This window comes from Carcharhinus amblyrhynchos, chromosome 11 (assembly GCF_965287045.1).
Source record: "Carcharhinus amblyrhynchos chromosome 11, sCarAmb.v2.hapA, whole genome shotgun sequence".
Classification (NCBI taxonomy): Eukaryota; Metazoa; Chordata; class Chondrichthyes; order Carcharhiniformes; family Carcharhinidae; genus Carcharhinus; species Carcharhinus amblyrhynchos.
Genome location: NC_137334.1, coordinates 5,547,225 through 5,563,203, shown reverse-complemented (window position 1 = coordinate 5,563,203; position 15,979 = coordinate 5,547,225). Strand labels below are relative to the sequence as shown.

The 15,979-nt window shown below is 44.3% G+C and overlaps 1 protein-coding gene across 1 annotated transcript in view; it reads left to right on the top strand.

The window, feature by feature from the left end:
* LOC145349871 (spermatogenesis-associated serine-rich protein 2-like) overlaps positions 1-15,979 on the top strand; it is a 118,337-nt gene that overhangs the window by 39,623 nt on the left and 62,735 nt on the right. Inside the window, exons 2-3 of the mRNA XM_080198485.1 lie at positions 11,970-12,046; positions 13,917-14,025. Of these exons, the coding sequence (XP_080054611.1) occupies positions 12,008-12,046; positions 13,917-14,025 (148 nt within the window). The 5' untranslated portion in view covers positions 11,970-12,007. The remainder of the gene's footprint in view (positions 1-11,969; positions 12,047-13,916; positions 14,026-15,979) is intronic.

Here is a 15,979-nt window from a genome sequence, read left to right as displayed (position 1 = left end):
GCAGCCTCCACCACTTCAACGGGCAGAGAATTCCAGAGATTCACCACCCTTTGAGTGAAGAAGTTCCTCCTCAACTCCGTTCTAAACCGCCTCCCCTTTATCTTGAGGCTGTGCCCCCTAGTCCTACTGTCTTTTTTGAGCGGGAAGAGTCTCTCCACCTCTATCCTATCCATCCCATTCATCATCTTATACGTCTCAATGAGATCTCCCCTCATTCTTCTAAACTCTAACAAGTACAAGCCTAGTTTATTCAGCCTCTCCTCATAGCTCAATCCCCTCAACTCCGGTATCAGCCTAGTAAACCTCCTCTGCACTCCCTCCAGGGCCAAAATATCCTTGCGCAGGTGCGGCGCCCAAAACTGCACACAGTACTCCAGCTGCGGCCTCACCAATGCCCTATACAGCTGCAGCAAGACCTCCCTACTTTTATATTCAATCCCCCTCGCTATGAAGGCCAGCATCCCATTCGCCTTCCTGACCACCTGCTGCACCTGCAAGCTGGGTTTTTGCGACTCATGCACAAGGACCCCGAGGTCCCTCTGCACCGTCGCCTGCTGCAGTTTTTCACCACGTAAATAATAGTCCTTCCTACCATTCTTCCTACCAAAGTGGACCACCTCACACTTGCCAACATTAAATTCCATTTGCCATTTCCTGTTCTGGATGAGCAGAAGTTTCTTCAAATTAAACGGTGTGATGGCTGAGCCATTGTCTCCAGTCTCTGCTACAAATTCTGTTCACTAGTGACCAGTTCCATTCCACCTCCCTGGCATCTGATGCTGGAGTAGACCCGTATTTGACCTGTGATGTCCATCCAAACACGGATCCTCTCCTCACCAAGACGACCTTCTTCCACCTCTCTGGCGTGGCCTCACTGTATCCCACCCCAGCTCATCCTCAGCTGAATCTCTCATCTATGCTTTTGGTTACATCTAGATTTGATTACACTAATACCCTCCTGACCATTTAGTGGGGAGGAGAAGGCTTAGATCACTAGACTATTAATCCAGAAACTCAGCTAATGTTCTGGAGACCTGGGGTTCAAATCCCACAGACGGTAGAATTTGAATTCAATAAAAAGTATCTGGAATTAAGAATCTACTGATGACGGTGAAACCATTGTCAATTGTTGGAAAAACCCGTCTGGTTCGCTAATGTCCTTTTAGGGAAGGAAATCTGCCGTCCTTACCCGGTCTGGCCTACACTTGACTCCAGAGCCACAGCAATGTGGTTGACTCTCAACTGCCCTCCAAGGGCACCTAGGGATGGGCAATAAATGCTGGCCAGCCAGTGACATCCATGTCCCACAAACCATCCAAGGTCCCTGGGTCTCTCCAATTCTGTTTCCTTGCAGATCCTTGATACTGAAGACCTGTACTCCAATGCTAACCATGCCAGAAGAGAAGCCATTCCACCACAGTTACTGATTTCCATTCAACAAGATGGAAAATTGCCCAGGTTAAATTCTGTCCACACCAAACAGATCCAATCCAACCCAAGTAGCCAACACAGCTTCATCAGTCTACCCAAAATAATCAACAGAGATGGAAGGTGCCATAGACTGCTATTCAGCAGCACTTACTCGATTCTTTAGACTGCAGAAGGAAACCAGAGCACTGAGAGGAAACCGGGGGGGGGGGGCACGGTGAGGAATGACACAGGGAGAACGTGCAAACTCCACACAGACAGTGACCCAAGGCTGGAATTGAACCCAGGTCCCTGGCGCTGTGAGGCAGCAATGCTCACCACTGTGCCGTAATGCCTTGATGGCAAGGATTCATGATAGCCTTGGTCCAAACCTGGGAGAAGGAGCTGAAATCCAGAGGTGAGATGAAAGTGACAGTCCTAGGTAACTCACCTTCTGCCTCCCCACAGCCTGTCCACCTTCAGCATCACACAAAGTCAGCAGTGTGGCTGCTTCACTCTCCACTTGCCTGGATCAGTCCAGCTCCTTAACTGGTATCATTGTGCATGTCCCTATCCCAACACAGGTTACAAGAAGGTGGCAAGCCCTCAGCTTCTTATGGTTCATTAGGGATGGGCAATAACTGCTGATTTTATCAGTGAAGCTCACACCCCCTGGATATTTTTAAAAGAGCTGTGACAATCTGTTCATTTCAGCAGTGCTCCCATTGTTTTAAGTTTGATTTACAATACTCTGCCCCTGCCACTTGTATCTTTGTTCAAACTATCCAAATTCAAAGACTGGAAGATCAGATGCAATTATCACAGGAGAAACAGGCAGAACCTGAAGTAACACTCTCATAGAATCCCTACAGTGCAGAAGGAGATCATTCAGCCATCAAGCCTTCACCCACGCTACGACAGAACATCTTACTCAGGCCTTATCCCTGTAACCCCACATCTTTACCCCATTAATTCCCCTAACCTATGCATGCCAGGACACTAAGGGGCAATTTAGCACGGCCAATCAACATAAGCTGCACATCATGGGAGTGTGGCAGGAAATCGGAGCACCCGGAGGAAACCTACGCGTATTGGGATGGCATGGTAGCACAGTGATTAGCACTGCTGCTTCACGTTGCTAGGGACCCGGATTCGATTCCCGGTTTGGGTCACTGTCTGTGTGGAGTTTGCATATTCTCTCCGTGCTCTGATTTCCTCCCACAGTCCAAAGATATGGAGTTTAGGTTGATTGGCTATGCTAAACATTGCCCCTTAGAATCCTGAGATGTGTAGGATTAGCAGGTAAATATGTAGGGATAAGGGGGCAGGGCCTGGGTGGGATTGTGGTCGGTGCAGACTTGAGGGGCCAAATGGCCTCTTTCTACACTGTAGGGATTCTATTCTATAATTCTATAACTTCATTGCAGTGTTAATGTAAGCCTGACTTGCGACTAATAAATAAACTTTACTTTTGCAACATGCAAGCTCCACTCAGACAGTGGCCTGAGGCTGGAATTGAACCTAGGTCCCTAGTGCTGTGAGGCAGCACTGCTAATCACTGCGCCACCATGCCGCCCTTACATTAGAACCGGCTGAGGCCAAGATTCCCCAATCTCATCCGCCAGGGCTGCCAGCATTGACGGAGAATTGGTGCTCTGCCAAAATGCCATTCACGGCAGCGGGACTGGAGAATCCCACTGTGGACGAGGTTGGAGAATTCTAGCCTGAAGGTGGAAAGCGTGTCCCGGGTCACAGGGACATGTGTCAACAAATTACGAGCAATGTAAATATGTTACGACATTGCTTTCCACTTTTAAATCAGAGCACCAGGTCATTTTTCTAAAATTTGGCTATGTTCTTGTCAAGGAAGTTTAACAAATCCAATTATAATTTATGTGTAAGGACAGTCAACAAAGACATCAAAAGACATCATGTCAAATGTGAATGTCATTGTAACCCAAATGACACATCTTTCCTCAGAGGGAAGATCTGCCAAATATTTGTTCATGGAGAACAGCACCCTTTCAATATTAAAGGCATATGGCCAGTCTGTCTTTCTCTTTTTATTTCGAACTCCCTGTGCTGAGGTTCAATAGCTTTATTTTTCTAGTCTTCCCCTCCAATTTTTTTCTCCCTTGGTGGTTCAGTCACTGAAGCCAATTGACCATTCTGTGTGTGTGTGAAGCTAGATAGCAAGTTACTCAAAAACGTAGCTAAACCCAATCCGGTGACATATATTTGTGAACACTTCCAACAAGTTACATTCTTATAGCACCCTGATATGGCAAAATCTTTCAAAGTGCTTCATAGTTGGATATCAGAGTCAAGCGAGAAGAGGAGTGGTGGAAAGTGGGGGTGGGGTGATCTACAGATACAGTCAAAAGAATCATACAACCCTACAGTGCAGAAAGAGGCCCTTTGGCCCATCGAGTCTGCACCGAACACAATCCCACCCAGGCCCTACCCCCATACCCCTACATATTATACCCATTAATCCCTCTAACCTACGTATCCCTGGACACTGAGGGGCAATTTCTTAGCATGGTCAATCAACCTAACCCGCACATCTTTGGAGTGTGAGAGGAAACCGGAGCAAACCCACGCGGACACGAGGAGAATGTGCAAACTCCAGACAGACAGGAGGGGGTGGGGGGGGTTGGGGGGTGGGGGATGGGGGTTGGGGTTGGAGGGGGTGGGGGGGGATTGGGGGTGGGGTTGGGGAGATGGGGAGGTGGGGGGGCGGAGCAGGAAGAGAGGTGTCAGACTGTGGAAAGGTTTAGGGGAGAGATTCAGGAAAGATGGTCAAAACTCAACACCATCTAAGAGAAAGCAGTAGGTTTGATTGGTATCCCATCCACAAACATTCCCTCCCTGCAGCATCAACGTGTACTAACAGCAGTGTGTACTGAAGCTGCATTGCAGGAACACACCAATCATCCTTAGGCAACACCTTCCAAAACCATGACTGACACCATCTAGAAGGACAAGGGCAGCAGACACATGGAAACACCACCACTACCTGGAAGTTCCCCTCCAAGCTATCACCTTCCTGCCTTGGAGATGTTTCCCTGTCTCAAGGTCCAAATCCTGGACCTCCCTTCCTAACAGAATTGGACACAATACTCCAGTGTTTTATGTACGTTCAGCATATCGGTCCTGCCTTTTAGACGCTGCTTTTATGTTAAAACCCTGGCTCTCCCATCCGTTATTAATTGCTTTGTTAATTTGTCCTACTACCTTTAAGATTTGTGCACAAACACTCCAGGGTACCTAAATTCTTCCACTGTCCTCCTCCCCTCTTCAGAATTGTATCTTGCGTCTTGTATTGTTCCTCCTGATTCTACCCACTGAAGTATACTTTGCTGGATTGAATTTTATCTGATGTGGAAATGCCAGCATTGGACTAGGGTAAACACAGTAAGAAACACAGTAACACAGTTATTGAATTTCATCTGCCATGTGTCCGACCATCCCACAAGGCTGTTGATGCAGAATAAACAATCCTCGCATGTGTGCATTCAATTACTGAGCTGCTAAAGGATTATCTAATTAAAGGATTATCTAATCTACTGGAACGGCATGCTGGCACAGTGGTTAGCACGATTGCCTCGCAGCGCCAGGGACCTGGGTTTGATTCCTGGCTTGGGTGACTGTCTGTACAAAGTCTGCTCGTTCGTCCCGTGTCTGTGTGAATTTTTTCCGGGTGCTCTCACACCTCCCACAGCCGTGCTGGTTAGGTGCACTGTCCGTGCTAAATTCTCCCTTAGTGTACTCGAACAGGCACTAGAATGGGCCGACTAAGGGATTTTCACAGCAACTTCATTGCAGTGTTAACGTAAGCCCATTGTGACACTAAGAAATAAACTTAATGAATGGAATTCTACCACCTTGTCTGCTACTGAATTGGAGCGGGTGAGGGTCCAACAACAGAAATCGCTGATGACCCCGAGCAGGAATTTCCAATCTCACTCGAGCGAGGCTGTAAAATCCCGCCCGATGGGGTGAAGGGATAATGGAAATGATTATCCTGCATACAGCAAGATCTGGACTGCATTCAAGCTTGGGCTGATCAGCAGCAAGTAATATTCACGCCATCTAAATCCCAGGCAATGACCATCTCCAACAAGACAGAAGCAAATTACTTCCTCTTGACATTCAATGGATTAAGCACATCCCACCAACATCCAGAGTGGTTACCATAGACCACAAACCTAACTGGATCAGGCATTATAAAGGCAGGTCAGAGGTTGGGAATTCTGTGGTGAGCAACCCACCTCCTGACTCCGCAAAGCCTGTCCACCATTTGCAAGGCGCAAGTCAGGGGCATCATGGAATATTCTTCACTTCCCTGGATGAGCACAGCTCCAGCAACACTCACACTGTCCAGAACAAGGCAGTCCGCTTGGATTGGAACTCCTTAAAACACCACCTTAAACATTCACTCCCGTCACCGCTGGTACACGGTGGCACTGTGCACCATCTACAAAGTGTGCAGCAATAATTCACCGAGGTCAAGGCAAAACACTGTGGATGTTGGAATCTGAAACACAAACAGAAAATGCTGGAAAAACCCAGCAGGTCCTGACAGCATCTGCGAGCAGAGAACAGCTCTGACGAAGGGTCATCCAGACTCGAAACTATGGCTCTATTCTCTCTCTACTGCCGTTGGCAGCATCTTCGAAATCTGTGACCTTTACCAGCTGGGGAAAGAAGGGCAGCAGATGCATGGGAACATCAGCAGCTGCAAGTTAGCCCCTGAGACACACTAGCATCCGGATTTGGAAATACATCGCCGTCCCTTCATCCACACTGCCTGAAGCTCCCTCTCTCACAGCACTATGGGGTGTACCTACAGCTCCCGCACTGTGGCAGTTCAAAAAAGGTGCTTGCCACCACCAACTCGCGGGATGGGCAATAAATGTTGGCATTGTCAGTGGTGCCCACATCCCATGGGTGAATAACAATACAGAAGTTCTCCCTGTAGCATCATTGTGACTGGCGTGGCCTGTGTGAGCAATGAGATCTCCTTGTCCTGCTCTCAGTCAGGGCACTGGGACTAGGCTGTCATTTTTAACCCCCAGCAGCCACACTCCAATCCTTCACAGTTTAGAAACACGTCAAGGCCATAATCTAAGGTCAGTAATTCTCTGTGCTCCTCATAATGAAAACTGAAGGCTCCAATTAAGAAAACTATTTCAGCCATTGTTTGTATCAGGCTTTATTGATCCTTGCACTTTTTATTTTAAACAGTGCTGCATCCCAGCTTTGGAAAGCAGATCATTGCAGCCTTGAACCTGTGTACTCTGTGTCATTGAACGCAACTGAAGCCGATCTGTCTGCAATCATTCAAAAGCTCTGGGAATTGGCTGACCAGACTGAGTTTACACAGACAGTAGTAGATAACACATGAGAAACCTGGGTTGGCCTGGTTACACTCTATTACAGGCCTGGGCTCCGCAATGCGTGTTGGAGAAGAGTAAAGTTTCTCATAGCAGATTAGTGCTGGTAAAATTGTGCAAGTGCGATCATCATGAAGGAATTAATGTGGGCAGCATTTGTATTACTGTGACAATCTCATCTGGAACGTTTGTGGAAAATTAAAAATGTATTTATGCTGTTGTTGGGGGAGCTTTCTTTACTCTGCATTTGGAGTGTTTATACCTGACCCGGAAGTGATTGATGCTAATACTGGAGACTGGGTTTTTAATCCCAAGATCAGGAATCCAATGCCTGGATCATTTCTTGGTTCCAACCTATCACCATTTTCTGCATGGCTCTCACAATGTTATTTCGATAATGCCAAGCCCCTAATTGGGCCAGAGGTGATACTGGATGCTGTCTGGAGACAGGTACTGAGGTTGAATTGCCAAGGCAGGCAGTAACCTCTGAGATTTCAATTGCCTTGCAGAGTGGATCACAGGGCCATCAGCCACACAGACTGTAATGTCCTAACTGCGTGAAGGATTGTGGGTTTTAACAGAAGGAAAGAAAGACTTGGTTTGCACATGTAGATTCACAGAAACACACAGCATGTTTTATTGAAGAGCTGCTCTCTGCTCTGTACCAGAATACGAAACTGAAAGTAAAACAGCAGCCTAAGCACATACCCTAATGACATCACCATCGTGTGATCATCTCTTAAAGCAACCACGCAACCCTTTTAAATACAGAACGCAGATAATACATATCAAAGGTGAGACCTAGTGGTATTACTGCCAGATTATTAATTAATTCAGAAACTCAGCTAATGTTCTGGGGATCTGGGTTCAAATCCCATCATGGCAAATGGTGGAGTTTGAATTTAATAAAAATATCTGGAATTAAGAATCTGCTGATGACCATGCAACCATTGTTGATTGTTGGAAAAATCCATCTAGTTCACTAATTTTCTTTAGGGAAGGAAATCTGCCATCCTTACCCGGTCTGGCCTACATGTGACTCCAGAGTCACAGCAATGTGGCTGACTCTCAACTGCCCTCAGGCACCTAGGGATGGGCAATAAATGCTGGCCCAGCCAGCGACACCCAAGTCCCATTAATGAATAAAAAAGACTGCACCTCAATAACAAGCTAATGTTCATGTAAAGGATATGTGACATTTATTGTATACTTCAATACAATGCAGCATATTGCACAGCAAAGCAGATGTAACTTCCGTATGAAATTTAGTGACCACGTCATGTTTAGGGGCAGATCATCTTGAATGTAAATTGAGGTATAAACAATTAATACATTAGGAGCACTGAAAAGATGGGTCACTCTGTAAGTTTGACAAGAGTCAGCAAAAATCTCTCAATAAATACTTTCTATTAATTTCCAAAAGTAAGTTTTATTGTCTTACAAGGAAAGTAGTGTTGTGTGCATAGTGGGCAGCCTATCCGCTACTCTTAGTGTTATGCCCCCCCCCCCCACCCCCCAGCCCTCCCATTTTTGTTTAAAGTTATCCTGATGATTATCTACTTGCGCTATCCACTGTTAGAGGCCCAAAATAGAATCCATTCAGGGACAAAGAGACTTTTGGTCTAGAAATTCCACACTGTTCCTGGCCCCTTTTCAACATATAATCAAGGCAAGTTGCTTTCTCTGGCAGCAAATTGCAGAAAAAGTCACTCACACCGCTTTCCTCTTCCTAATTCAGAATCAATGGAGAGGAAAATTGGATAGGCTAAACAGGGGGTGACTGATCCACCAGTGCCAGTTTTCTGCCTGAGACCAAACTGAAAATTATTTCATGGTCACTGAGGGGAGGGAATCTAACAGCGTTCCTGGTAATAGTAATGGGTGAAGATGCATTTAGGCCAAACTGTGGCATAGTCTTCAGCGGATGCACATTACTCTCTTTCCAAATGTTACTGGGATTATAGAAGGTGCGGTTTAATAAAGAATCTAAAAGAAAATAATTATGGGGGGGGTCTTTTAGTTAAGAAAATAATTATGGGTAGCATTGTGCTCATGACTGATAGATAATTTGTCCTTTTAATTGGGTAGCTAAATTTGTTACCCTAATTGCATTTTATGCATTATGCAAATACAGACTGAAAGCTAATTGAACTATGTATCAGAATGTAATTGATGGTAATGACTTCAATGAGCCATGTAAGGTTGGCCTCTTTGAATATGAGCTCCCTGATTGAAGTCATAATTGCCTACCCAATCAGGGAGCTCATACTCCAAGATGCCAACCTCACATGCCTCATTGAAGTTATTACAAACAGTACTTAGATTTCAGAAGATTTTTGCTCAGAAACCAAAAGAACTGATTAATTGCACTACCTGAGAGGCCTTGATGAAAATTAGCACAAGGATGGAATAGAGAGGACAGCATAAACAGACTTCTAGTACTGGCACCAATTGTCAAACAGGGATCTGCATAAATAGTCTTAGAAAAATAGAAGCTGGGGTAGGTTATTTGGCTCTTGTTGGTGAGATGATGAAATCAATGTGTAGAATTGCGGATAATTCAAAGAATGTGGGAAAACCAACCTGTAGAATCAGCGTAAAAGGGTTTGGCAGAAGTTCCCATTTGAACATTCAGCTTAAGTTCCTTAGACTCTGCAAAGTGCCGTCAGATTGGGAAATAGCAAAAGTGATTCCTCCATTCAGGAAAAGGAAGGAGACCAAGAGTGGTGGAGGCAGGGTCATTGAATATCTTTAAGGCAGATGTAGATAGAGTCCTGCCTAACAAAGGAGTCAAAGATTATTGGGGGTTAGGTGGCATGTGGACCTGAGACCACAATGTTCCAAAAAATATTGAATAGTACGTCAAGAGGGACGAAGTAGAAATGGTTGAGAGCTTCATGTTTTTTTAGGTGTCCAGATCACCAACAACCTGTCCTGGTCCCGCCATGCTGACACTATAGTTAAGAAACTCCACCAACACCTCTGCTTTCTCAGAAGACTAAGAAAATTTGGCCTGTCTGCTACGACTCTCACCAATTTTTACAGGTGCACTACGGGAAAGCATTATTTCTGTTGTATCACAGCTTGGCATGGCTTCTGCTCTGTCCAAGACCACAAGAAACTACCAAAGGCCATGAACGAAGCCCAGTCTCACTCAAACCTGTCTCCCAACTATTGACTCTGTCTAAGCTTCTCACTGTCTCAAAAGTGACCAGCATAATTAAGGACCCCATGCACCCCAGACATTCTCTCTTCCATTGGGAAAAAGATATAAAAATCTGAGGTCACGTACCAACCAACTCAAGAACAGCTTCTTCCCTGCTGCCATCAGACTTTTGAATGGATCTACTGCACACTAAGTTGCTCTTTCGCCACACCCTGGCTATGACTATAACACTACATTCTGCACTCTCAACTTTCCTTCTCTATGAATGGTATGTTTTTTCTGTATAGCACGCAAAAAACAATACTGTGTACTAGTACATGTGACAATAATAAATCATATCAAAATAAGATTAGCCATGACTGTATTGGATTTGTATTCTGCTCATCTTTATTAAGTTTGTAATTCCAGCCGAGTGATGTCTCTCAGTCCTCAGTAAAAATGTCTCCACCCTATCTATTCTAAAGCATGTAGAACATTACATTCTGTTGAACCAGGAATTAAAACTTTCACTTTGTTCCATAGAAATGAAAGGATTGAGACCACAGGATAATTTCAGACAGGGGGCAATTTTGAACTTGCGTTCTCCATCTGTGGGAGTGGTAGTATGTGCTCAAAATCCAGAGTGTTCAAATCCTGCCAGTCCGTTTCCGAGTTCCAGTCTTCCAGCCCCCTCGATGGTGGAGTGGTCTGATACATGCCGCAGAAAGCTCATTTTAATATATTAGCATGTTATTAGCGAGCACTCTTTCTGCGACTTTCCCCCTCACCAGATATTCAGTGTGATGGCTAGCTACTGCCATTGGAGTGCTTTTTTCTTATTAATAAATAAGATGAGAAGCTCTTCCCGACATGTATCCCTTTCAGGTATGTGTAAAAAAATATTTAAAATGTCAAAGAGTGCATGCCGGAGAAGTTATTAATGAGGTTTCTGGAAGTGCATCTCTACAGAAGGTTAGGGTGTGGCCCAAAATGTGGCCATGATGTGGAGATATAAATCGGTTGGACTTAAACCTGGTGTTGTCAGACTTCTTACTGTCCAAAATGTGGCCACAGAGATGGTTCTGATGGTGGGTTGATGGTCCAATGATGGTCAGAGGAGGGGAAGGAAGTATACAGATTGCAAGGGTTTGACGGTTTACTGGCAAACTTGTTGGGCCTGGAGTAAACACGTCTGCTCACCTGACCCATAAGCAGTGCTGTAAAGGTATTTACCTCATAGGTTCAACCCTTCCGGCGTCCTGCTTGGTTTTGCTAAGAAACACAGCCAACATGAGTTAAACATAGGATGGTTTGTACTCTAAAGGCAGGGCAGCTTGGTTATAGTATATGAATAATCAGCCCAGTACCTGTGGATGAATTGGTTGCTATCTCTGTCAAAACCGGAAATGAATGGGGCTCAAGGTGGGTTGGGTTCCTATTTTGGGTTTTCTGAATTCTAACTTCTGATCTGACCCCAACTCAACCACTCTTGGAAGTTATAATTCAGAATTCAGCCCAAAGAATTTGCCATGAACTATTGCTTTATTTTTGGTGTTCTATCATGCAATTCTAATAGCTTGTGGAAGATATACTGAATATAGCGAGATACTGCTAATTAGACATTGTAGGATAAATGTAACTAAAGTGAACAGTGAATGATCGTGATACATGGAATTTTTGCCTGAGTAGACACAGGTACTAATTGGAGAAGAAATAAAATTCCTAGATCATCGATACTGCTCTTTTCAAAGTGTTTTGCGACGTTCCTTAGTGCACGATTAATACTTTAACAGAATGTAAATAATCATTACTGCTGAGCGAAGTCCTGATCACATCAACAATAGAAGAATTTATCAGACATGAAGTTAATGGAATGAAGAACCCACTGTACAAATGTGATTAATGATATTTGCCTCAAAGCCGTGTTAATCTTAAATTGTCTCTAACATTAGTTGAAGGATTGGTTAATTAAGACACAAACTTAAGTGACTGACCTTTGTGACTGGTTATTCCTGCAGGTCCAATTGGGGTTGCGTTTGACTTCAGGTCAGCAGCAATGTCTGAAAGCAATATTCAGGAAAAGTTCAAGGAAAAGGTAAGAGTTCAGCACAATACTCATCAATGTATTGCTGCTACCTGTAGGGTTTAAAGAAACAAGGGGAGAAACTGTTGTGATAGGCTGACATTGTGTAACATAATAGGGATTTATATTTCAAATCCAACATATGTAATTACATTGTAATTGAGCCTTTTATGTTGATTATTTTTTGTAAGTTAGTTTAATTCCATTACTTTTTGTACTGTAGCTTGTTTAAAGAAATAGTTTTATTGTTTCCTAAGCATTGTTAGCAGAGTGTGACTTCTCTGACCCATTGGTTCCAATATTAAATTTCAGGACAGTTAAAATGAAGATTTGATTTATTATTGTCATAAGTATTGGGATACAGTGAAAGTTGTTTATTTTTGGCATGCTATACAGTCAAAACATACCATTCGTAGAGTACATAAGGGAAAAGAAAAGGAGTGGGTGCAGAATGTAGTGTTACAGTCATGACTAGGCTGTAGAGAAAGAACAACTTATTATAAGGTAGGACCATTCAAAGGTCTGATGGCAGCAGCGAAGCAGCTGTTCTTGAGCTGGTTGGTACGTGACCTCAGACTTTTGTATTCTTTTCTCAATGGAAGAAGGTGGAAGAGAGTTTGTCTGGGATGCATGGGGTCCTTGGTTACGCTGGTTGCTTTTCTGAGGCGGTGGGAAGTGTAGACAGAGTCAGTGGATGGGAGGCTGGTTTGGACTGGGCTTCATTCACAACCCTTTGTAGTTTCTTGTGGTCTTGATCAGAGCAGGAGCCATACCAAGCTGTGATACAGCCAGAAAGGATGTTTTGTATGGTGGCATCTGATCCATCTGCCACTGGGATATCTGCCATGTCCCAGTGTTAAGCTAACCTTTTGAGCAGTACAATCACATCTAAACAGTTAAGTTCTTCATTAAATAAGAGTCCAGTGGCGCCATCAGGAGCTGACTGCAATATTACACAGTGGATCAATGATGGCTGCTCCATCGGGACAAGTTGCCAAGAAAGTGGATCACGCTCAGATGGTCACTCAGACCATCCCGCATGCTCTGGTGCTAATTCTTCAACTGGAGTCGCTAACACTAATCACATTTCCATTTCTTTTTCATCCTGTTAATGATGTGCCATGGTGGCACGTAGTTAGCCCTGCGGCTTCACATCTCCAGGGACCCGGGTTCAATTCTGGCCTTGGGTGACTGTCTGTGCAGAATTTGTACATTCTCCCTGTGTCTGTGTGGGTTTCCTCTGGATTCTCTGGTATTCTCCCACAGTCATGATGTGGGTATGCCGGCGTTGGACTGGCGTAAACACAGTAAAAAGTCTGACAACACCAGGTTTTAATCCAACCGATTTATTTGATAGTAAACGCACAAGCTTGTGCGTTTACTATCAAATAAATCGGTTGGATTAAAACCTGGTGTTGTCAGACTTTTTACTGTATTCTCCCACAGTCCAAAGATATGCAGGTTAGGTGGATTGGCCATGCTAAATTCTCCCTTAGTGTACCCAAATAGGCACTGGAGTTTAGTGACTAGGGGATTTTCACTGTAATTTCCTTAGCTCCTTAGTGTCCCAAGATGTGAAGATTAGATGGATTAGTCATGGGAAATGTGTGGGGTGACAGGGATAGGGTGGAGGAGAGGGCTGCGTCAGAGATTCAGTGCAGACTCGATTGCCTGAATGGTTTCTTTTGTACTGTAGGGATTCTATGGTTCTATATTGTAGACTCTCCCTCATGAGCCTCACACAGAGACGGGCAACTTGCCTCTCGGGTACATGAAGCCTTGGACAGTAAAGAATGGGGTGGGACAGCAAGTGTGACCATGAAAACATCATAATAAAGAAAAAGTGCTAACCATTTATCAATGAATCTGTTCCACATTCCAGATCACTGCCGTTCGAACTGTGGTTCCAAACAGAAGTAACAATGAAATTGTTTTAGTGCTCCAACATTTTGATAACAACGTGAACAAGACGGTTCAAGCTTTCATGGACGGTAAAGGGATTGCTTCCACCTTCGTGGTCACTGTTAATAAGTTTGACAATTCCCTCAAATACTTAGCGCTCTCTCTCCTTCAGCATAAAACTCTTCCTACCATACACTGCACATTGATCACATCCACTTCTCAGAAGCAGTTCAGAATATAAAGTTGGTCTGGTGATGTGATACAGGGGGCTTCTTCGATGTCAAAGAGGTGGAATTCCCCTTTTAATGGGAAAAGCAAGCACATCACATCCCTTCTGTTATTAATCACCCACTAATGAAATGAATTTTTCAATTACCATTAGCACACATTGGTAATGGAGAGAAAAATGATCATTAAGGAGTTTCATGACTACGCAGACCCTATTATTAATGGTAATGAAATTAAAAGGGGACATGATAGAATTTGTGATAGCAAGTTCCCAACAATCCATTAGGATGGGGTCAGTTTATGTACATACACAAATTTATAGCTTTAGTTATCCACGACCTGTCTTAATTTCAAAACTTTCAGCGTGTTGTCAGGATTCCTGTCCAACAGTCCAGTGTGGATGAGTCACACATTACTTACACCTGAATGGTGACTACTGAAGTCATCCTGTTAGAATATAAGAGCAGGGAGATTATGATGGAGCTGTATATAATGTTGGTTAGGCCACAGCTAGTGTACGTGTACCTCACTATTAGGAAGAATGTGATTGCACTAGGAAAGGGTGCAGAGGAGATTCACCAGGCTGTTGCCTGGGCCGGAGTGTTTCAGATATGAAGAGAGGCTGGTTAGAATGGGGTTGTTCTCCTTAGAGCAGCGAAGGCTGAAGGGAACCTGATTGAGCTGTAAAAAATTATGAGGCAGGGTAGATCGGAAGAAATCTTTTCCCTTGGTAGAGGGATCAGTTAATGGGGGTGTAGATTTATGGTAAGGGGCAGGAAATTAAGGGGGATTGGAAGTGAAACCTTTTCATTTGGAGGATGGCAGGAACTCACTACCTGAAAGGGTGGTGGAGGCAGGAACTAACACAACATTTAAGAAACATTTAGGTGAGCACTTGAAAGCATAGCATACAAGGCCAAGGGCCAAATGTTGAAAAATGGGAATAGCATCGGTAGTTTGATGGACAACACAGACATGATGGGCCAAAGGGCCGCTTTCTGTGCTGTAAAACTGTATGACTATGACTCTGAACAGAAAAGCTGTGTGTTATCCCAGCCCAATTCCTAATGTCCACTGGAATTCCACCCAACTATGAAATCTTGGTGTCCTGCTTGACCCTGATGTCAGAGTCTCCACTGGACCATTATTCTCTCACCCTGAACATCCCTCCCAGTTCAAGTTCACTCTGTTAAGTTCTAAGGATGCAGACTTGAACGCACACCCTCAGATTAAATAAAACACCTGTCTTGCCTGTCAAAACAGCTCAGGATTTCAAAGATAATCTCTGCAATTTTTCCCTCTATGCTAATCCCATTTTTTCCCATCTCTTCCACCCTCACTTCTAACCATCAGTGTGTAGAGCTCATTGACTTTCCCATCAGGAATATCTGATCACCTGTTTCTATTAATTCCCTCCCTTCTCCTGGCCCATCAGCTAAACCTTCTACCAAGCACCTAGCCTGACCCTCAACTTGAATTTAGTTTCTTTCCTCGTATCCTGTCCAAGCTTATCTGATCGATGTGACCCTCCTTTTGTCCGCTTGCTCCTATTCCAGTAGTCTGTCCATACCAAGCGTCCCTCTGCTGTCCCCATGGCAACTGCTTTTGTTAATGTTTCCCTCCCTTCAGGGCACATCTTTTTCTCCTTCACATCTGCCATCATCATCTTTCTCCTCAAACAAAAAACACAACCGTTGACCTCGCTGTCCTTGCAAACCCTTGCCACATCTCCGACTTCCTTTTTCTTGGCAAAGTCCTTGAGCATGTAGCCAACTCCCAGTTCCATTTTGTGTTTGGGTTCCTCCAATAAGGTTT